The sequence below is a fragment of the Gymnoscopelus braueri genome (assembly GCF_963280865.1).
Source record: "Gymnoscopelus braueri genome assembly, chromosome: 9".
NCBI classification, from domain to species: Eukaryota; Metazoa; Chordata; class Actinopteri; order Myctophiformes; family Myctophidae; genus Gymnoscopelus; species Gymnoscopelus braueri.
Genome location: NC_137610.1, coordinates 55,076,567 through 55,099,066, shown reverse-complemented (window position 1 = coordinate 55,099,066; position 22,500 = coordinate 55,076,567). Strand labels below are relative to the sequence as shown.

At 43.4% G+C, this 22,500-nt stretch overlaps 1 protein-coding gene across 1 annotated transcript in view; it reads left to right on the top strand.

Moving 5' to 3' along the window:
- Positions 1-21,977, top strand: part of LOC308091696 (matrix metalloproteinase-15-like) — a 41,310-nt gene extending 19,333 nt beyond the window's left edge. The window contains exons 7-11 of the mRNA XM_080437373.1: positions 3,061-3,521; positions 9,047-9,185; positions 13,043-13,193; positions 13,474-13,589; positions 18,496-21,977. Of these exons, the coding sequence (XP_080293499.1) occupies positions 3,061-3,521; positions 9,047-9,185; positions 13,043-13,193; positions 13,474-13,589; positions 18,496-19,040 (1,412 nt within the window). The 3' untranslated portion in view covers positions 19,041-21,977. The remainder of the gene's footprint in view (positions 1-3,060; positions 3,522-9,046; positions 9,186-13,042; positions 13,194-13,473; positions 13,590-18,495) is intronic.
- Positions 21,978-22,500: the final 523 nt, after the last annotated feature.

The window sequence follows — 22,500 nt, the reverse complement described above, 5'->3', positions numbered from 1 at the left end:
AGTAACTAAAGTGTTCAAATAATTGTAGTATTGTAGTACAATATTTGCCTTTGAGCTGCAGTGGAGTTGAAGTAAAAGTATGGTTTTGGACATAGAATGTTTCCACCATGTGACCCGACAGCCATGACATGTAAAAGGACATTATTATACATGTCATTATAGTGATGTCACTGTGTCCTCGGGTGAATAGATGGCATTGTGGATTAACACAGATGACATTGTACTGCATGCCGCTCTTTAGCCTGTGTGTGTGTGTGTGTGTGTGTGTGTGTGTGTGTGTGTGTGTGTGTGTGTGTGTGTGTGTGTGTGTGTGTGTGTGTGTGTGTGTGTGTGTGTGTGTGTGTGTGTGTGTGTGTGTGTGTGTGCGTGCGTGCGTGCGTGCGTGCGTGCGTGTGCGTGCGTGTGTGTGTGTGTGTGTGTGTTCGCACACACTCCACATATGACGTGTTCCGTTGTTCTGAAACCAGAGTCTGTTTATCTCGTCATCAATCATATATCTATACTAGCAGATTGTTTTGAAGATTAACTAAACCTATGCGGCTGGAAACCGGCGTTTGGTGTCTGCCCTCAGCCCTCCACTTCCGGCGGTGCGACTATGTTTTCATTCCCACTAACAATATTTCTCCACGGAACACTAACACCATTTCTCCCAGAGAACATGGATGGTTTTGGTTCTAAGCCCTCTTGTTTCTATGATGAAAGAACAAGTTAAAATGTTACTAACTTTCCGTGGTTTTGCCGGCTCCGAGGACGCTATTGTTAAATGAGTTTTCAGTGGGACGCGAGCGCGCAGATCTAAATCCCGCCCACTACATTTGATTGGGTAAAACGCGGCCTGCTTCCTGATCTGAAGGCACGCCCACTTGTAGGCTAACGCGCACGTGTTCAGAACGGGGCTCGCAGCGCGCTGCTCTGAATCTGTTCTTGAGAGATTAGAAATGACCAAACCTATCTGGCAACCTTTTTTAACATATATAGAGAGACTGAATGCTGCTGACATTAATGACCCATACATTGACCCCACTGAATTTGTTTTTGTATTATATTTTTTGTGTATGTATATATTTTTTTAATTCATTTAAAATCTTTCTTTAATAATATATATATTCTACTGTGTATACTTTATTTTTATTTAATTTATTTTTTGACTTTTCATTGCAATTGTGTCTTATTTGTCTGTATTGTCCTTTGTTTTAATGGTACAAGGAGATACCAGGGTTGTGGCTCTTTCGGAGCGGGAACTTTGGGGGGGTGGGAGGGGTAACATACATTCACCGTTTTTTGTATGCCCTTTATTATAGACCTGTATGTGAAAATATAAAATAAAAAAACCTTGAAAAAATAAATAAAAAAAATGACCAAACCTGCTGCCTGTCACTAGTAGGCAGGTTTCTGAACTGTCCACAGACTCTGAGACAGAGTGAGTAGACAGAAATGGTACCCTCTTATAATAAGCATTAGTAAGGACCAATTATATGAAGATAGGTAGGTTGAAAATGTAATTGCTATTGTATTCTTCTGCTATTCGAAAATACTCGTTCTACAAGCTCACAATGTGTCGCTTTGCGATGTGAGCTTGTCGACGTATTATTTTGAAAAAATGTTTTTTGACAAATGGACAACGTCTTTTTCAAATGGGGGTCCGCGGCCAAATATGTATGGATGTGGGGGGCCTTGACATGAAAAGGTTTCAGATCTAGAGGTCTAGAGAGGTTTGTGTTGGCCCTGAGGTCTAGTGATTGATGTCTGTGTTACATAACTAACTGTGTTATGTTCTCTTAGCGACCAGCAGGGCTCCCATCCCCAAGCAATACTGAATGGAAAATTACACACACACACACTCACACACACTCAGAGAGAGAGAGAGAGAGAGAGAGAGAGAGAGAGAGAGAGAGAGAGGGACAGGAAGAGAATGACAAAGCCAGGAACAAGAAAAGTGTCAGAATGACTGGGCTCAGAGCCATGCCAGGGGTAATTCACATCACAGATGAAAACAAGGTGATCTAGAGGTGTGCATAGTTGAGCTACAGCACCCTCTACTGGACAGATAGGGACGTAAAGTCGAGTCAGACATCATTACTAGAATAGTTTTCCACTCAGCGCCTCAGGGCAACTCTACTCCTTCCTCCTGCGTTTACAGAAAAGATAAATAAACAGATTTCTTCATTAAGGCCAGTCCACACCAATGCAACTCCTTGCAACTCGCGACCATTATCCCCAACGGTAGTTGAAAGGAGTTGCATTGGTGTGACATGGACTTCAAACTGTTTTGTTGCAAGGAGTTGCGAGGGTTTGGCCTTTAGAGCCCGACCGATCGCCGATTTGGGGGTCAGATTCCTAGACCACCAATTACAGAGGTTTTGACACTTTGTCAAAAAGTGCAGAATGTTGAAATCATTTCAATTTGAGCAACTTTTGATTTGATTAAAGGGGATAGTTCACCCAAAAAATAATCTTTTTTCTATCGATTAGTCACCCTATGAAGACTTGAATTCATAGGGTGAATTCTGGAACCGCTGCCGGTCAACACATTATTGTCTTAGGAATGCGTCAAAAACTAAATAATATCCATGAATTCAAGTCTCCATAGGGTGAACAAATCGATTATTACAAATAAAATAAACAAATAAACACAACTTTATTTTTATTTAACCGCCCTATTCAGCTTTAACCTCACTCCGTCAAATGGAAGAAGCTTGCGACACACATTTTGTTTCACAGCGTACTTGCATCTGAGACTCCGGGCGCAGAATCGATGACAGACGGAGTTTCATTTTTTCAAGCTACTAGGCAGGTGATTGGATGATCCCGCCCCTAGCAGCCACTGATTGGTTCGAATGCGCAGCAGCTCGGGCAGCTTTACTCTGTGAGCAATCCCAGACCCTCCTTCCTGAAACCAAATGCAAATGAGATTTCCGGAGGGAGGGGGGTTTACCAGGCTAATTCAGCTTATCAGCTGCATAATTGCCAATAACGTCGAAAATAAATAAATAAATAATGGCCGACTTATTGGTTAGAAGTTACTGTTCCTCCTAATAACTCTAAGGACATGTTTCCCAGGCTCTCCTCTTCCCACCGACCTCCCTCCCACCTCGGCTCCGAGCCCCGCCTCCGACGACGACGACGACAACACTCACAGCCACTCCCCGACGTCGCCTCCCCCGCCCCCTGAACGAGACCCCACCCCCTGGGCCGATCCGACCGATAACCCGCCCGACGACACCCCGCCGCCGCGTCCCACCGCCGCCCCCCTCGACCCGGACCCTCCTCCTCCCCCGGAGCCGCCTAGCGACGACCCCCCCAGCCGGCCCTCTGCGCTCCCCCCGCCCACCCCCCCCGGTCCCACGGACCCCCAGCCGGACCCGGAGCCCCCCGTCACGCCCGCCGTGAGACGGCCGCCGCCCCCTCCTCCTCCTCCCCCCCGGCCCCCCAAACAGCCGGACCACCACCAGGCTCCAGACATCTGCGATGGAGACTTTGACACGGTGACGGTGCTGAGAGGAGAGATGTTTGTTTTTAAGGTGAGAGACTGAGCCGGCATGCAGGCAGTGGTGGAAAAAGTACTCAAATGCTTTACTTAAGTAAACGTACCAATACTGCAATATAAAAATACTCTGTTACAAGTAAAAGTCCAAAATTAAAAATTTACTTGAGTAAAAGTACAAAAGTATTGGCATCAAAATGTACTTAAAGTACCAAAAGTAAAAGTACTAAATATTTGAAAATAGCCGATCTACAAGCTCACAACGCGTCGCGCTGCGACGCGTTGTGAGCTTGTAGATCTGCTATTTTCAAATAGCCTAGGTATAAAATAGGGCTAAAGTGTTTAATGTATGTTTCATTATATCATAATTTACATCTGAAAAGTAACTAGTAACTAAGGTTTTCAAGTAAATGTAGTGGAGTAAAAGTACAATATTTGCCTCTGAGATGTAGTGGAGTAGAAGTAAAAGTAATGGAAATTGGAAATACTCAAGTAAAGTACAAATACCTCAAAATTGTACTTAAGTACAGTACTTAAGTAAATGTACTTAGTTACTTTCCACCACTGTGAGAGACTGAGCCAGCATGCAGGAGGATGAGGAGGAATGGAATCTAAAGATCAGAATGCGTTGCTGTTTGGGCAGAAACCTTGTATTTCCATATTTGCCCTACTTTGTCGTGCTACAGCGTGGCACTGCAATGCGTTGTGAGCTTGTAGATCGGCTATTTTTTTCGCTATTTCTGAGAATTTGTGAAAGTGACATTGATGGTGGTTCAATTCAATTCAATTGTATTAATTAACCCATTCAATCCGGGAACACATATTTGTCATTTTTTGATTTTTTTTGGGGCTATTCAAAAATATGAGCTTGTACAGTAGATCTGCTATTTTTGAAAAATTGTGAAAAGTTGTGCAAATCTTTGAGGATATATATTTTTAAAGTGAACTCCAATCTTTGCTTCTGGGGGATCCCTGGAACAAAATATTTTACAAATGTTCCCTTTGAAAAATATATATTCAAAGATTTGCAAAAATTTGGAAAAAAAAATAGCAGATCTGCAAGCTCATAGCGCGGCACACACCTTCTACTCCACTACATCTCTGAGGCAAATATTGTACTTTTACTCCGCTACAATTATTTGAAAACTTTAGTTACTAGTTACTTTGTAGATTTTGATTATTATTACAAAACATTACCCACTTCAGTCCTATATGCATTTCAGCCATTTGAAAATAGCCGATCTACAAGCTCACAATGCGTCGTAGATCTGCTATTTTCAAAAGATTTGTATACATATTGAACTTGTGAAATGGGGCATTCTGCATAACGAGTACTTTTACTTTTGGTACTGTAAGTACATTTTGATACCAATACTTTTGTACCTTTACTCAAGTAAATTTAGAATTCCGGACTTTTACTTGTAAAAGACTATTTCTACATTGCAGTATTGATACTTTTACTTAAGTAAAAAATAGTACCTTTTCCACCACTGGTAGCGCAGCAGTGCAGCAGCCTGTGTGCAGCTAAACCAGCAGCAGACCAGGTTCAAGGTCATTTTATTTAGTCTCTGGGGAGAAATATGTCTTGGGAGACGAGGACCAGCTGCACACCATACAAAACAATAGGTTTTGTATTGTAGACAGCCAGCCTGCAAGGTGAACCGTGTCCAAAATAACCTTAAACATTCGTCTGTATTTCTGGGAATATTTCACGCTGCCATGTGGCTTCCCAGATGTCTCTTTATCAACTAAGGTTTCTGATTTTGTGTTTTAAGGCGAAAAACTAAATTGACTGTACCTGGAGTTTACAGAATAGCCTGCAAAGCCACGGTTTCCCTCTTAACGTGCAGCTTGTTTCGATGTTAATATCACAGATTCTGTGGCGGCCAGCAACAATGGATACGATACATTTCATTCAACCTTTATTTATTTTCTCAGAAACACATTGAGGACAGAGCCCTCATTTTCAATGATGCCGAGATTACGAACTGAAACTCAATTCTCTTCCTGTAGTTTTTTCTCCTCGCATTTCACTGTTTAACGTAATCCGCTCTAAATACAACATGGATGCCCCGTTTGACACGTGATTTTCACTGGGAGATACGTTGAGATGTCGCGGATGTAAACAGACCGTGTACGGCTCAATCTTAAGGATTTTAACAAGATCTATGGCGACATGAAAAAAACTAAAAAACAACAAAAACACCTTGGCACTGGTGAGTACATTATGAGATTAACCTCTGGCGGTCGATGTGTTAAAGTGCATTGTATTCCAAGGGAGCGCTAAAACCGAAGGCTGTTTTACCTATAGCTTGGTGTTGGCCTTGGGGATCAATAATGGGATGTATTCCTGAGAGCGTGTTTGATGGGTGGAAGTATTTGGTTTTAACAGTGATGAAAGATATATTGGTGATTTATTTAACAGCGCTTTATAAATGTAGATGTACCAATGATGGTCTGGTCTCATGGAGAGAGAGGGCCATCCAACCTTGGTGTAGAAAGTGCAATGGTGGGTATTATATGGGTCACCTGTGATGAACCTTAGCAGAGTGCTAGATGGCATCTAGGGGCTTAATGGTGGTGTCGGCAGCATGTCTATAAATGATGTCCCCACAGTCTTAAGACTGAGAGCAGGACAGCCTGTATGATCCTCTTTCTGCAAAACAAGGGGAACATAAATGTTGGATGATGAATCCAACAGGATTGATGTAACATTAATATCACAGCTTTTGACAGCAGGGCAGTGAGTGCACCTCCTGCACATCTGCTCCCTCATTAGAATGAAACTAATTGATGTGTTAACTTAAATCCAATCTGAGAACTTCCGACGCTCACTTTGATAAACAGAATGAGCGTAACAATGCTATTTGGAAAAAGGCAGGATGACTCATGTTCTTGGTGCTGATACCAATGCTACATTCTGTAGAGTAGAGGCTACAATATAAGATTTAAAAAGATTTTTAAAAGCTCTGTGGATGGATTATTGTAACAATGATTCTACATAACCATTTTATCAATAATAATAACCTTTAATACATAAGTAAGAAGTGCATTCAGCAGGAGCTATGTTGTTTGAATCTGAACTTATTGCAGTGTACGGTCAAATGATAGGTCAACTGCCGTCTTTTTCCCTGTTTTCCATGTTCTAAAGCAGTGGTTTCTAAACTGGTTTTCGGGACCCCCAGCGGGGTCCCCAAATCATTTTGGGGGGTCCCCAAATGATTAGCTTGTAATGTGTAACATTGTTTTCTCACTCAACAGTAAACAAACCAACATACAGTATAAGTGTATATAGGGTATCTGCACATTTATAAAGTGACACTGACAAATTAATGTAACTTAATGTTTACCTTTTTAATTCCAAATTGGCCAAATTGTCAAATACTACGTAATACAGAGGCAAACATTGTGAAAATAGCCGATCTACAAGCTCACAGAGCTTGTAGTTCGGCTATTTTCGGCTATTTTCACGTGTCGCATCACGATGCGTTATGCGCTTGTAGATCTCCTATTTTTGGTATTTTCCGCTATTTTCAGTATTTTCGTTTGTGATTCATGTATTCTTTTATTTTCCTGAGCCGATAAGGTCGCGGTCATTCAGAAATAGTGTTTATTCATGCGATCGTCCACCGGGCTCTCATTGACTTCAATGCATTCCACCCGACCTCTGGCTCCAGTTTTGCCTCCCATGTGCCTGACAGACAGTGTCTGCCAGCTGGCTCTGTCTGACCAAGAGATCTGATGTTGAGATCATATCCTTCTTTACATAGCCTTGGCCCTGAGCAGGAAATGAATGAAACCTTTTGTTGCGATTCAGGATGAGAGAGTTAAGCCACAGGAAAGAGAATCCAGAATAATGTGAAATAAATAGGTGTGACGAAGGGAAGCAAAACTGAAAGAGAATCCACCGCGGTGTAGGGCGTTCACGAATAGTGATTTTTAGCATTTGAATTATTCGACCTATAAGTATTCGAATATTCGATTAATCGATTTGATTAAAAAAATTATAATAATAAAAAGATTTTTTTTCTTTTTTTTTTTTTTCTTTTTTTTTAATGGCATTGATGACTCTACTCAAGGAATGCGAGTTGACGTCACACCAGAGCTCACAGCTGCGTGTCTGCTGTAGAAAACCCCCCAAAAAAAAAAATCTAATAAAAAAGAAAAAAGTAGTGGTTTGATAGTCGAATAGTCGGTTTGATAGTCGAATATTCGAATATTCGACTATTCTGTTAATGCCCTACCGCGGTGCGCCCGGCATGCCAAGCATCTCTATACGAACACAAGACAGGCAGGAAGGCTGATCTTTGTCACTACAGATACTCTCCTACGGGCTGGGGCGGCGCCTGTCAGTAGGGGAAAGTTGAACAGGTGGAGTAGGACGGAGGCGCTACATCCTCTCCGTGGGGGCTCCTTACTGGCAGGTGAGCCAGTAGGTTACAACAGCTGGGACAAGCAGTGGGAGGAATAATTGGCATAACGGAAAAGAGAAAAGAAAGAAAGAAAAATAACCTTAAAGTTTGGGTGATATTTTTTGGTATAAACAAAAAGTTTTGTATTAAAAGGTTAAAGCCCTATATTCTGATAGTAATCATTGCTATAGAGTGTTTGTTCAGTAACAGTGGTCTCCCTGTCTCTCCAGCTCTTTAATACACAGAAATTACATTTTCAGGTAGGTGGCAACATTTCAGCCAATCGGGAGAGAATACCCATTTATCAGCTTCATTGTCTCCGCCAGGCCGAAAGGCCGTCCGTCCGTCCGTCCGTCCGTCCGTCCGTCCGTCCGTCCGTCCGTCCGTCCGTCCGTCCGTGTATGTGTCCGTCCGTCCGTCCGTCCGTCCGTCCGTGTATGTGTCCGTCCGTCCGTCCGTGTATGTGTCCGTCCGTCCGTCCGTGTATGTGTCCGTCCGTCCGTCCGTGTATGTGTCCGTCCGTCCGTGTGTGTGTCCTGTCCGTGTGTTACCAGCTAATCTCCGCCACCGTTGGCCCGCTCGCTGTGAAACTGTGCACACACACTCCCTGGATGCCAATTCAGAACCTCTGCCCCATTTTTCACATTGGCCTGTTATAGCGCCACCAGCAGGTCTAATTTAGCAAAACACAGTTTTGGAACAAAATGCCTCAAATCATGAATGCAGTGTCCGATTGCCGTGAAAGACCTAAGAAGAAATGGCACCCTTTTCACATTGCCCTATTATAGCGCCACCAGGAGGCCACAATAACGTACCTGACCTGGCGGAGACCTGTGCTCCGAGGAGCACTTTTTCTAGTTTTTATAGTGTCACCGCTTCCAATTCCACTTGTTTAATCTGTATCCTGACTGAGTTCTCTATCCTGATTGGAAGCAATTGGTATCCTGACCTGAAAATGCATTTTCTGTTTAATAAAGAGCTGGAGAGACATGGAGACTCTCCTGTTACTGAACAAACACTCTATAGCAATGATTACTATCAGAATATAGAGCTATAAAAACGCTTATTTTGACCAAAGAAAATCAGTTACCCTACCTTTAAAGAGAAACTACGCCATGGATGTAACGTTACATTGTGTGTTGTGTTGCAGGGGGGCTGGTTCTGGCGGGTGCGTAGGAACCGGGTCTTGGACAACTACCCCATGCCCATATCTGTCTTCTGGATCGGTCTGCCCAGCGACATCGACGCCGCCTATGAACGCCACGACGGCAAATTTGTCTTCTTCAAAGGTCTGTACATACTACTCCGTTTATCTGAACTTTTAACTGACTTTAACCCATTTTGACCGGGAAATAATCTGAGTAATTTTTTGATTTCTTTGGCTATTAAAAAATAGCAGATATACAAGCTTGTAGCGTGGCACCGAGTGCCGCGCTACAAGCTTGTAGATCTGCTATTTTTGAACAATCATGATTCTTTTTCATTTTTTTGTGAACATTTTTAACTAAAATCTTTGCTTCTGGGGGGATTCTACAAATGTCTTCTAAATCCTAACAGTTTGTTTTTTGAAAAAAGTATGTTGCTATATCAGTTGTTCTCTTGTTTTTTTCATGTCAAGCACCCCCAAAATGATATGTATTTGGCCGCGGACCCCCATATGAAAATATTTTGTTCCAGGGACCCCCAGAGGCAAAGATTTGAGTTAAAAATGTATATATATATATTCAAAGATTTGCACACATTTTCACGATTTTTCAAAAAAATAGCCAAAGAAATCTAAAGTGACACAGATGCGTTCCCGGTCTTAATTGGCTAAAGTGGAACTTCAGTGATACTTAACACATTGACTGCCAGAGTTTATTCATAATGTACTCACCCCTGTGCCAGCAATTTGCGTGTTTTTTATTTTTTTTGTTTTGTAATTTTTCATTCAAATACATTCTCTGATTGTGTTGTCAAGCACCTACGATTGTTCCACCAGTAGAGAGCAGCAAATCCAAACATTGATCACCTCGCTCGCCCCCTCCCAAACAGGCCCACGTCATATCCGGTCATTCAAAGGATGTGACGTTTTCGACAATTCCCGGCCCGCTGATCGGCCTGAAAACGATGTGATACACTACGACGATGACTGTTAGTCACCCGGACCAAAGAAAATAGAAGTTGAGCTGTCCGTTCGTTTGTTATACCGTGTGAAAAAACTTGTTTTTCCTTATTCTGGCCGAAAATCACCGGAGAAAAACAACGTGACCCGGAAATGATTTTTTTTTTTTACATCCGGCTCCGGGTGAGTGTGACGTAAGTGGAAAACGAAAGTGTTGATGAGAAATAAACACAGCCGTGCGATCACAGATTAAACAATGAAAATTCAAAAGAACGCATCAATGCGTTCTTTGGAATCCTGGCACTCAAGCGATGGATTTGAAAGAACGCATCGATGCGATCTTGGCACTGTATGTGTTAAGAGCTTGTTTATCGGGAGCTGAAGAACTCGCTCTCTGCGCCGGACAGTCACCACCAACCTACATAAAACTCATTGAAACGCGTCATTTTACGTAGGCTGGCGGTGACCTTCCAGCTCTAGAAGCGAGCTTTTGACACACGTATCACATTGAGAAGTGTCACACGTGTGGGACGTGTTGCAGAAGTTAATGTACTCGCTCACCATCATGGAGAGACTGTGGTTTGATTCGTCCCCGATGCATCCGGCTTGGCTGGGCGCTCCGGCCCGTCAAGGGGAGAGTGATTTCTGTCGCTGCACTAGGCTAGCGCCTCCTACAGGTTGGTTCGGGGCATCTGTTAACACATTGGGTGCCTGGATTTTTTAATAACAACTTACCGTGGGTGCCAGCATTCTCCCCATTAACTGTTTAAAGCTCTAGACTCCACGACGAGCACATCCACGTAAAAATAAACCATGCATTCATGGAGCGCGATGACCCTGGCTACATCCTGGAACCATAACATTTCACTCGTGAGTTACAACGGGGGGGGGGGATCGCGCATCGCGCGTGACCGGTTTTCCCCACCGGAAACAGATTCGGAGATACAGACGTTTTAAAGAAGGAAATAGACAGGAAGCGGATGGGGAGCCATGTTTTTGTTCCCGGTGATCCATCTGGCCTATCCTTCTCAGGATCACAATGGGTACTCCCAGAGCTGCTCTAGCCCCTCCCATGTGGAGAAAAACAAAAAAAACACCAAAACCGTTTCTATACGGTTTTGGCACTCCGAGTAACTTTTTGCACCTTTTGCAAAACCGTATAAATACGGTTTTGGCACCCCATGTGTTAACCAGGGAGATGAACCGGGGGGGATAGCGGGTGTTCCTACACATGCGCTACGTCCTCCCACTGAAACTCCTCCTCAATGTCAGGTGAAAAGAAGCGGCTGGTTGACTCCATCAGAGGAGACCTGAGATTTTCAGCTGCAAAGTTCCACTGTTAACAATCCTGTATAATTTACAAAACACGCCTATACATACACAGCATATTCACCCAAAGTGAATTGATTGTTGTTCTTGAACCTCTTGGAATAAATGCATGGGCATGGTCTCATTTTTAAAGGTAGGGTAAGTGATATGTTTTGGTTTATTTTTGTATTTTTGTTAAAAGGTTAAAGTACTATATTGTGATAGTAATCATTGCTACAGAGCGTTTGTTCGGTCACAGGGGTCTCTCCAGCTCTTTAGTAAACAGAATATACGATCATTTTCAGGTAGGTGACACATTTTAAGCCAATCAGGAGAGAGCACTGAAAATGCATTTTCTGTTTTAATAAAGAGCTCATTTTAACCAAAGTAAATCACTTACCCTACCTTTAAGGTTTTCCCCAGCAAAAATAATCAACTCTATGTGCAACAGACATCGAGTAATACAAGTTTGAACTTACTGGAATAGAAGGTTTTTTAATTTTCGCCGAAATATGTTCTATTAATAGATGCCTTTATAACACTGCTATTATCATATATGAGCATATAGTTTGTCTGAAAAATGCAAAAATGGCGGGCCCGCGGATTGTTAACAGTTAACACTTAATCCCATAAGATGGTAACCCAGTCCCCTGATTTAAGAGATTGTATTAATTCAACACAGCTACTGTATAACTCTGGTATACTTTAAACACAGTTAATATTTGAGACATTTAAAAATACATTCTCAGGGCAACATAATACACACCTGTGAGTGTATCATCCTGTGTATCTCAGGCCGGCATACAGTGTGTGTGCGCGTGGAGAGTTTTGTATCTCTTGAATGAAACGTGTGGGTCTGTCTGGATGAAGGATATTGCGTTGCGGTGCTTGCACTTTCACCATGACATACCGTGATATTGATTTAATGCTTTTTGGCCCTGGATACATTTGTTTTGGTCCGCCGTCTCTTTTCCTATTTTCACGATACATTCGTCAAGCGGAGAATCTGTCGTTTTAGAATGTTGGGGTCAACCGTTCAAAAAGAAAGTCAGTGCAGAGCGCTGCTGCACCGCGCACCAGCTGGGAGAGAGGACAAATACTGACATAGTTTGGCTGTAATGTTGGAAAGTGCCTCAAAAGTCTGTCCAACAAGGTCAGGGGACATTTATTTCCACATATAGAACGTTAGGAAAATAAGTGTTATACCTCAAGTTTATACTCTCTCTCTCTCCTCTGCCTTTTCCTACTGGGAATGAGCACTGTTAGAGTCCTGTTGATGTATCGGCTTGGTCGAAATGTTGGTCATTAATTTACTTTTTCATAACACCGTTATGTGCAATTATTACAGTATGTGTCCCAATTTTTCACCACTTACATGGCATCCCTATTTTGGGCGTGTCATTGTAGGCGAAAAGTTTCAAAAGTGTTAATTAAAAAAAATACGTATTTTCAATAAAAACTCTCCACCTCTACTTGAGTTTTCTAAAAACATCGGTATCTGCAATTATGCAGCCGATGTGTTCAGATTTTTAACCTTTCAAAATCTTTCAAAATCTCATTGAGAGTGGTAGAGGAATGGTTTGTCGATGATGTTTTGAACCTTTTTAGAAGATTTGGGTCAAAACATGGTTAATCTGTGTTCTAAGAGTAGAACCCACAAATCTAAGAGCATCTTCATCATCTAACTCTGTCTGTCTCTCTCTCTCTCTCTCTGTCTCTGTGTCTCTCTATCAGATGACAGGTACTGGTTGTTCAGAGAGGCTGACGTGGTGCCTGGGTACCCTCAGCCTTTAGAGGAATACGGCAAGGGAGTTCCTGCCGACCGCATCGACACCGCCATCTGGTGGGAGCCCAACGGATTCACCTACTTCTTCAGAGGAGACAGGTACGTAACAGACGCACACACACACACACACACACACACACACACACACACACACACACACACACACACACACACACACACACACACACACACACACACAAAGTTTCTCATCCATACGATATGGAACATTTGTAATGGGTGGTTTAATTTTGTGTGGGTGCATGGGTTGACTGGGTGTGTGCATACATCCATTCATTAATGTGAGTAAAATGAAGCGTGTGTGTGTGTGTGTGCGTGTGTGTGTGTGTGTGTGTGTGTGTGTGTGTGTGTGCACGCGTAGGTACTGGCGCTACAATGAGGAGAGTAGGAGTACTGACTCAGACTTCCCCAAACCCATCAGTAGATGGGGAAGGATCCCTTCCTCACCAAATGGAGCCTTCCTCAGTGATGATGGAGGTAAGTAACTAAGTACATATACTACTCAAGTACCATGCTCAAGACACTACATGTAGAGCAGAGACCCCACAGTCCCATCCTGAGCAACAAGACACTTTACATGTAGAGCAGAGACCCCACAGTCCATCCTGAACAACAAGACACTTTACATGTAGAGCAGAGACCCCACAGTCCTACCCTGAACAACAAGACACTTTACATGTAGAGCAGAGACCCCACAGTCCATCCTGAGCAACAAGACACTTTACATGTAGAGCAGAGACCCCACAGTCCCATCCTGAGCAACAAGACACTTTACATGTAGAGCAGAGACCCCACAGTCCCACCCTGAGCAACAAGACACTTTACATGTAGAGCAGAGACCCCACAGTCCCACTCTGAGCAACAAGACACTTTACATGTAGAGCAGAGACCCCACAGTCCCATCCTGAGCAACAAGACACTTTACATGTAGAGCAGAGACCCCACAGTCCCACCCTGAGCAACAAGACACTTTACATGTAGAGCAGAGACCCCACAGTCCCACTCTGAGCAACAAGACACTTTACATGTAGAGCAGAGACCCCACAGTCCCACCCTGAGCAACAAGACACTTTACATGTAGAGCAGAGACCCCACAGTCCCATCCTGAGCAACAAGACACTTTACATGTAGAGCAGAGACCCCACAGTCCCACCCTGAGCAACAAGACACTTTACATGTAGAGCAGAGACCCCACAGTCCATCCTGAACAACAAGACACTTTACATGTAGAGCAGAGACCCCACAGTCCCATCCTGAGCAACAAGACACTTTACATGTAGAGCAGAGACCCCACAGTCCACCCTGAACAACAAGACACTTTACATGTAGAGCAGAGACCCCACAGTCCCACCCTGAACAACAAGACACTTTACATGTAGAGCAGAGACCCCACAGTCCATCCTGAACAACAAGACACTTTACATGTAGAGCAGAGACCCCACAGTCCATCCTGAGCAACAAGACACTTTACATGTAGAGCAGAGACCCCACAGTCCATCCTGAGCAACAAGACACTTTACATGTAGAGCAGAGACCCCACAGTCCATCCTGAGCAACAAGACACTTTACATGTAGAGCAGAGACCCCACAGTCCCACCCTGAGCAAGCAATTTTGCGACAGTGGCAACGAAAAACTCCCCCTTAACTGGAAGAAACGTCAGGCAGACCCTGATTGTTTGATTGAATACTTTTTTTAGAAAGACATGGTAACAGTACATGGAAGTACAAATCACAATACAAGGTCCTCTAAACTGGATCGCTCATAAAAGCACTTGGCTTATTTAAAATGAGATCCCCGTGCACTCAAATCATGATGACATTTAAGACATACAAATATACACTACTATGCAGAACGTCATACAATCAGCTTACAGGTTACTGGTATGAAAAACAAGAAATATGTACAGTAGACAGTTTTAGGAGGAGGGGAGGGGGGGGGGGGGTAGGTTAGTACTTTGACAGGGGCCAGTTTGGAATTGCAGCCTCCTGAAGGGGATTCTTTAGGGCAGTTTTGAAAGTGAGGCTCTAGGGTGGCGGCCTTCTGCCTCGACCGTGTCGGGGGGAAAGAAGAGGGAGAGACAGAGGAGAGACAGAAAGAGATACAAGTATTAACAATAACAATAGTAGCACTTTTTCACTTCACTTTGCAAGTTTTTATTTTGATCATTTTCACTATGCAAAAAAACAATATGCTCCATTCGCATAAAACAATAATAATAAATAAATATAACATAGTTATGACCAAAAAAGGTATAAGCTGAAGCTAAAATAGCTTATTTTGCTTACCCTTTCAACACTTACATACATGACAATTTAGGAAAATAATTTCAGTCTCAAAAAAGTAAAAAGAAAAGAAAACAAATATAGCAAATATAATAGTGTAAGATAGTATATGATAATATAATATAGTACAACAATAATGTTTATACAGTGTATAATGGTATAATGTAAGAATGTTAAGATACGTTTTGAGCTTGTAAATCTGCTATTTTCACTATTATTTTGAAAAAGTTCTGGAAAATCATGTTCCAAAAGTTCTTTGGAACATGTCAAAATTCACTGATAATAAAAGTAAAATATGCTTTGTAATTTGTACTCGTCCAGCACTTTAACGCAAGTTAAGTACAAATTTGACAGAGCAACTTTCACTTGAGTTAAATGAGTGATATTTTTCTAGGAGTATCTATACTTTGACTCAAGTACTTTGTCCATCACTATATGACTCACTAGATACTTGACATGATTACTGCGGAGCATTTTCCAAAACAGGGGGTACTTTTTTTCAGCTGCGGACCCAAAGGAGGAGTATTTTGGCCCCGGGACCCAACCTTACGAAAATACATTATGAATTAATCAGGGGGAATATGAGAGAGAAACCATAGGAATGTGAGCTCCGGTTTTGGAGATTGGAAAACTACAGTACATTCCTGGCAGAGGCTCTCTAATGCACGGCCAACATTGCATCTCCACCCAAAATGAAGCAAGTCTCTCCGCTATAGCTTGGTTTTCATTATCCACCCAAATTTAAGCGAATGTCTCCGCTGGTCTGTTTGGAATGTAGACCTAGGGTAGGGCTGCCGCATTTTAAAATGTGTTAAAATGGGAGAGGGTGTGCACATACAATAAAAAATATATATACGTATTTGGCCGCGGACCCACATCTGCAAAGGTTTTGTGCCAGGGACCCCCAGAAGAGAAGAATTTTTCGAATATAAAAAAAAGAAAATAGCAGATGTACAAGCTCTGTAGATCTGCTATTTTTTTATAGCCAACGTATACATTAACACATTCCATGCCAGAGTTTAATATCATAATGTACTCACCCACTGCCAGCGATTTATTATTTATTTTTTTGTTTTTTTCACCTCACCACAGACCTCGCTAAATACCTTATGATCGTATGTTCAACTGTTTGTAGACACACAGGGTAGTTGTGTGAGTGGCCCAGAGAAGACATTTTCAATCGGCGACATTCCATTTTGCAGTAGTCGCAGTTTCTATTAAACAGCGTTCAGCGCGGAGAAAAACAACACCGAGATAATGGCGATTTAACGGAAGCTTTAGAGCCGGCGGCGGATGGGAACGAAAATCTTCGATTGACGTCATTTCCGTATTCGGGTGTGCTACAATGAAAAAAAAGAAGAAAAAAAGACCACTTCATAGATTTCATAATCATAGATTAGCTTCATAGACTTGACTTGTTTGACAGCACTATCATCACTTTTACACTTGACCGTTGACTCTGTACTTGGTCTGCTCTTTTTTCCCCTCTACACCAAAACTCTTTGCCAAAAATAGCAGATCTACAAGCTCACTGTGAGCTTGTAGATCTGCTATTTTGGCGAATGTTCCCCTCAGAATAGGGAGGCTAGAATTCAAGTGGTTAATGTACAGAAAACAAAATTCCCATCATACAAAGATTTGGCGGCCTCCCTCTAGTAACTCTGAGGACCCCCTAGGGGTCCCGGACCCCCGGTTGAAGACCCCTGTTCTAGAATGTAGAATTGTAGGGATGCTACAAGCTCACAACGCAACAACTTTTTTATAACTTTTGCAAATGTTCACCTAAAAAAAGGCGGGGCTGCATAACTGCTGATACCGACATGTCGTCAAAAAGTAGCCTGGCCAGAGCCAGCAGGGCCGGCCGCTGCTATAAGCAATATAAGCGGTCGCTTAGGGCCACAACCACTAGGGGGCCAAAAAAGAAAATATCTCCTATCCAACAACTAGCGTTATTATTTTAGTATGCAATAAAAAATGACATATAATGGGGGTGTTTGGGGGGGGGGGGGGGCACCAAAAAAAATCTTGCTTAGGGCCACGAAAATCCTAGGGCCGGCCCTGAGAGCCAGACTAGTATCACTGTGTAGATATTAGTCTGGACTCTCTCTGTGTGGAACCTGCATTTCCAAGGGAAGAATACAAAAAAATGCCTCTGGTGATAAACCTGTCCCGTATTTGCATACCTGGGCCCTGATTGGACCCTCGCTATACTTCGGAGGGAGTGAAATCCAATCACAACTGAGCGGTGCCAAACGTAATCTGCCGAAGGCAATTTATTTTATTATTTTGCAATGGCAGATTGGTTTGGTTTCCAGGCTAGTCAAAAACTTATATCGTTGTTGTCGGGCAGAAACCTGTTATCTCCATATTTGTGTGTTTTTTGGTAAATTAATTAATGCCCTACTTGATCATAACTACAGCGTGACACAAAAGCAGCAGATCTACTTGAGCTTGTAGATCTGCTACTTTTTATACCTTTGGAATTTGAATCCTGAAAAGTAACAGTTTTGGACTTTGGGCTCTGAATTTACATCCAACATATACGATCAAATGCGTTTCAATTAAAGGTAGGGTAAGTGATTTGCAATTATTGAAATAATTGTTAAATATCTCTATATTCTGATAGTACTCATTGCTATAGAGTGTCTGTTCAGTAAAAGGAGTCTCCTTGTCTCTCCAGCTCTTTAATGAACAGAAAATGCATTTTCGTTTCAGTTTCAGTTTCATTTCCAATTTTATCCAATCAGGACAGAGAACTCGATCAGGATATATATATTAAACAAATGAAATTGGAAGTGATGACACTAAGAAATGAGCAGGCAACATTGGAACAGGAACACTATAAAAATGAAGCTTAAAAATGGGTACTTTCTCCCGATTGGCTGAGATTTTGACACCTACCGGAAAATGTATTTTCTGTTTATTAAAGAGCTGGAGAGACGGGGAGACATCTGTTACTGAACAAACACTCTATAGCAATGATTACTATCAGAATATAGGGCTTTAACCTTTTAACAAAATACTTTTTGTTTTAACCAAAAAATATCACTTACCCTACCTTTAAAAAAAATAATGTGTTTTGTGTTTCTGCCCGTTGCAGCCTACACCTACTTCTACAAAGGCAGCAACTACTGGAGGTTCGATAACAGCCGGACCAAAGCGGACCAGGGCTACCCTCGCTCCATCCTCAAGGACTTCATGGGCTGCCAGGGGGTCCGCCACCCCGAACCGGACCCCGACCCCGACCCCACCTCCGACGCGGACACCAACGCGGGCAGAGACGGTGGGCCGGCGGTCCCCTCGGACCCCGACAGCGGCCGCCGGACCCCGGACGAGGACGACTACAACCGCGTCCCGGGCGAGGACGCTCCGCCGGAGGACAAGGACGCTCCGCCGGAGGACAAGGACGCTCCGCCGGAGGACAAGGACACTCCGCCGGAGGACAAGGACGCGGAGGAGGTCGACGTGGTGGTGCGGGTGGCGGAGAACGACTCCAAGGTCATGACCCTGGTCCTGGTGACGGCGCCGCTGGTGCTCGTCCTGTGCATCCTGGTGCTGATCTACGCCATCCTCAGGACGCTGGACAAGAAGGAGACGCCCCGGGCCCTGGTCCACTGCAAGCGCTCGCTGCAGGACTGGGTATGAGGACCACGACGGTGACGATGATGCACCCCAACTGCAATTAACCCATTGAGACCTGAAGCCGATTCTACATGTCTCCTAAATCCCAACAGTTTTCTGAAAAACCCATGTTTCTATATCAGTGGTTCTCAATCTTTTTCATGTCAAGGACCCCCAGAATTATATGTATTTGGCCGCGGACCCCCATCAAAATATTTTGTTCCAGGGACCCCTAGAAGCAAAGAATAGAGTTAAAAATGTTCGCTTTAAAAATATTTATATTCAAATATTTTCACACATTTTCACGATTTTTCAAAAATAGCAGATCTACAAGTTCATAGCGCGGCACTCGGTGCCGCGCTATGAGCTTGTATATCTGCTATTTTTGAATAGCCAAAGTGTACAATTATGCTTTTTAGCTCAAATCTAAAAATGACACAGTTCCAGGTCTTAAAGGGTTAACCACTTAGACACCCTAGCGTCCCCCTATTAGAGCAGTGCTTCTCAATGCCCTTTAGTAGAGGTCCCCAGGGGGACTCCGGACAACTAAGGGTGCGTTCGGAAAATAACACTCTGTGAGAGTCGGAGCGCCCTCTGGTGGTTTGGACGTTCAGAATGGTCCGAGTGTCGCCGTTTGGAAATGATAGTCATTGCAAAACGCGATGGTTGTTTGGCACTCCTCCTTTAGACGTCTACGTGTATCAACAAAACAGGTTTATACATGGGATGGATTGAATGTATTTTAAAAGATGAAACTGGCAACTCCGACCGTTCATAAATGAACCGATACGACTAAACGACATCAACACCAGAGCGTTCTCTGACACCGGATTCTCAGAGCATTATTTCCAAACGCACCCTAAGTACTATATATATATATAGGGTTTAAGTGGTTAAATTAAACTCCATGGTCATTGAGTGTTTGTTTCTTCACACCAAGTGTCAGGTTCAGAGTGTTTTTTTTGTGTCTCTGTGCGCTGTTAAAGCTACAATCCATAAGTTTTATGTCCGTCGTCTCCCTCTCCTCATGGAGAGTATAGGTCCAAACTATACAATAAAGATGGTGGCGCATGTAATGTCCAATCCGGTGCGCTGTCTGCTTCAAATAATTACATTGTCTAAATGTCTCAATGGAAGAGTAGGGAGACCCCCTCCAACCACTGTACATGTACTAGTTATATTATATTAACGTACTGTACCGTACGGATCGCTTAAAATAACACTTTATTCATTATAGTGATTGTAGCTTTAATAATGCTTGTTCCCAAAGTGACATTTCAAACAATGTCAATGTTTTCCTGTGGTAGTTTTCTTTGTAAATGTGCTTCAGTCAGTACTGCACATAGTGTGTACGGATGCACATGCACGCAAATGCACATAATACGTAGACGGGCGACACGTCTGCGTTCGTAATAGTTCCACACAGGTTTTTTCCTTTCATTTTCAACCATTTGTCACCTGTCTGTCTATGTATATGACAGCCATTCTCAAATGTTTTTATGTGGAGGACTGTGTTTGGGCCGCGGATCACAACATGAGGCCACGCGTTGTGAGCTTGTACATCTGCAATTTTTTTTTTTTAAATACAGCTTAAGTGGTTAATCCATAATTCCCCAAAAAAGCAATATTTGTCTTTGAAAAGTAGTGGAAGAGAACGTATCCCAAAATACTAATTATCAAGTAAAGTACAGGTTACTCTAAACCATGTACTTTAGTACAGTATTCAAGTCAAATGTACTTTGTTATTGTTCAGCCAGATGTGACCTTTTCATTGTGTCCATGAGGACAGATGTGTTGCACTTTCCGTGCTCTTCATTCCAACGTGTTGTTGCCCTTGTCTTGTCACGGTCCCTCATGTGTGTGCGTGTGTGTGTGTGTGTGCGTGTGTGTGTGTGCATGTGCGTGTGCGTGTGTGCATATGTGTGTATGTGATGTTGTACTCTTTATGTAAGGCCTTATAAACACAGCAGGCACCAGAACGGGGGGCTGGTTCCTCCCACCAACACAGGAATGTGAAAGACAGCTGCGTGTGTGTGTGTGTGTGTGTGTGTGTGTGTGTGTGTGTGCGTGTGTGCGTGCGAGTGTGTGTGTGTGTGTGTGCGTGTGTGCGTGTGTATTCGTTCCTACTCTCACAAACACACGTGCACGCTCACAATGCCATGTCACATGATCCCCCAGCAGACACGGATGGACTTTCAAACACACGCACACACACACACACACACACACACACACATCACGTCACACAATTTTGTTTTTACACTATTGGGAGTTAAATGAACGCTCCAGATTTTGCTACGTGCACCTTTTGGCTACGTGCACACTCACACACTTCTACGTGCACACAGTTTTTTGGGGGGGGGGGGGTTTTCTCACACAGACGCACAGGCACCGGTCTTCTCTCCTCCCACACATTTCTACCACAATAACAACCGAGACGAGTTGATGCTAATAATGGCGGTGTGTCACGCACCGGAAAACAGCCGATCTACAAGCCCACGACGCAGATCGGCTGTTTTCAGCTCGTCACACTGTTCAAATCACGCCCATCTGCTAATAACAGGAGTGTTGTGCGGAGACAGATTGATAAATGACCGTTCACATTGAAATGGCGAGGTAGAATAATAGCTTTAAACTTAACGTCAGTCATGATAGTTTCTTTTTCTGTGAACAATGAGCTTTCCCAGTCCAGTTGTTCATCCCTTGAATGTAAAGAGTAGCCTAGCAAACGCCCTCCTCTCTCTGTCTCTCAATGTGTGTGTGTGTGTGTGTGTGTGTGTGTGTGTGTGTGTGTGTGTGTGTGTGTGTGTGTGTGTGTGTGTGTGTGTGTGTGTGTGTGTGTCTCTCTCTCGCTGTCTCTGTCTCTCTCTGTCTCTCCCTCTCTCTCTATCTTTTGTCTTTCGCAAGCTCATGTTGAAGTGGACCAGAGTGAATGGATTGTGGGCCGTGTGCAGAGGGGTGGGGGGGGGGGGGGGGGGTTGGAGGGCCAGGGTCTGGTTTCCATTAACACACACACACACACACACACACACACACACACACACACACACACACACACACACACACACACACACACACACACACACACACACACACATGGTGCTGATTTTTGGTTGCGTCAGTCAGGCATTCAGTAGAGCCTGGAGAATAGAAAAAAAACATGCAAAGACTGTACAGTAGAGAGGGGGGGGGAGGGGAATGGGGGAGGGGGGGTGAGTTGGAAGGGAGAGAGAAAGGGATGGGAGGGGGGGAACGGAGGAAGGAAAGAGGAGATTACAGCCAAGATGTGGAGCACATTAAACTCCTTGGTGTTCATTCAGTCCCATCTGAACTCTCTCTGAGTTCAGTTAACACTGAGCTGAGCATTTTGCTGTGAGGTGAAGGAATGGAGGGGAGAGAGAGAGTGGAGAGAGAGAGGGGAGAGAGAGAGTGACCTACATTGACAAACTCCAGCTCCTCTCTCTCTCTCTCTCTCTCTCTCTCT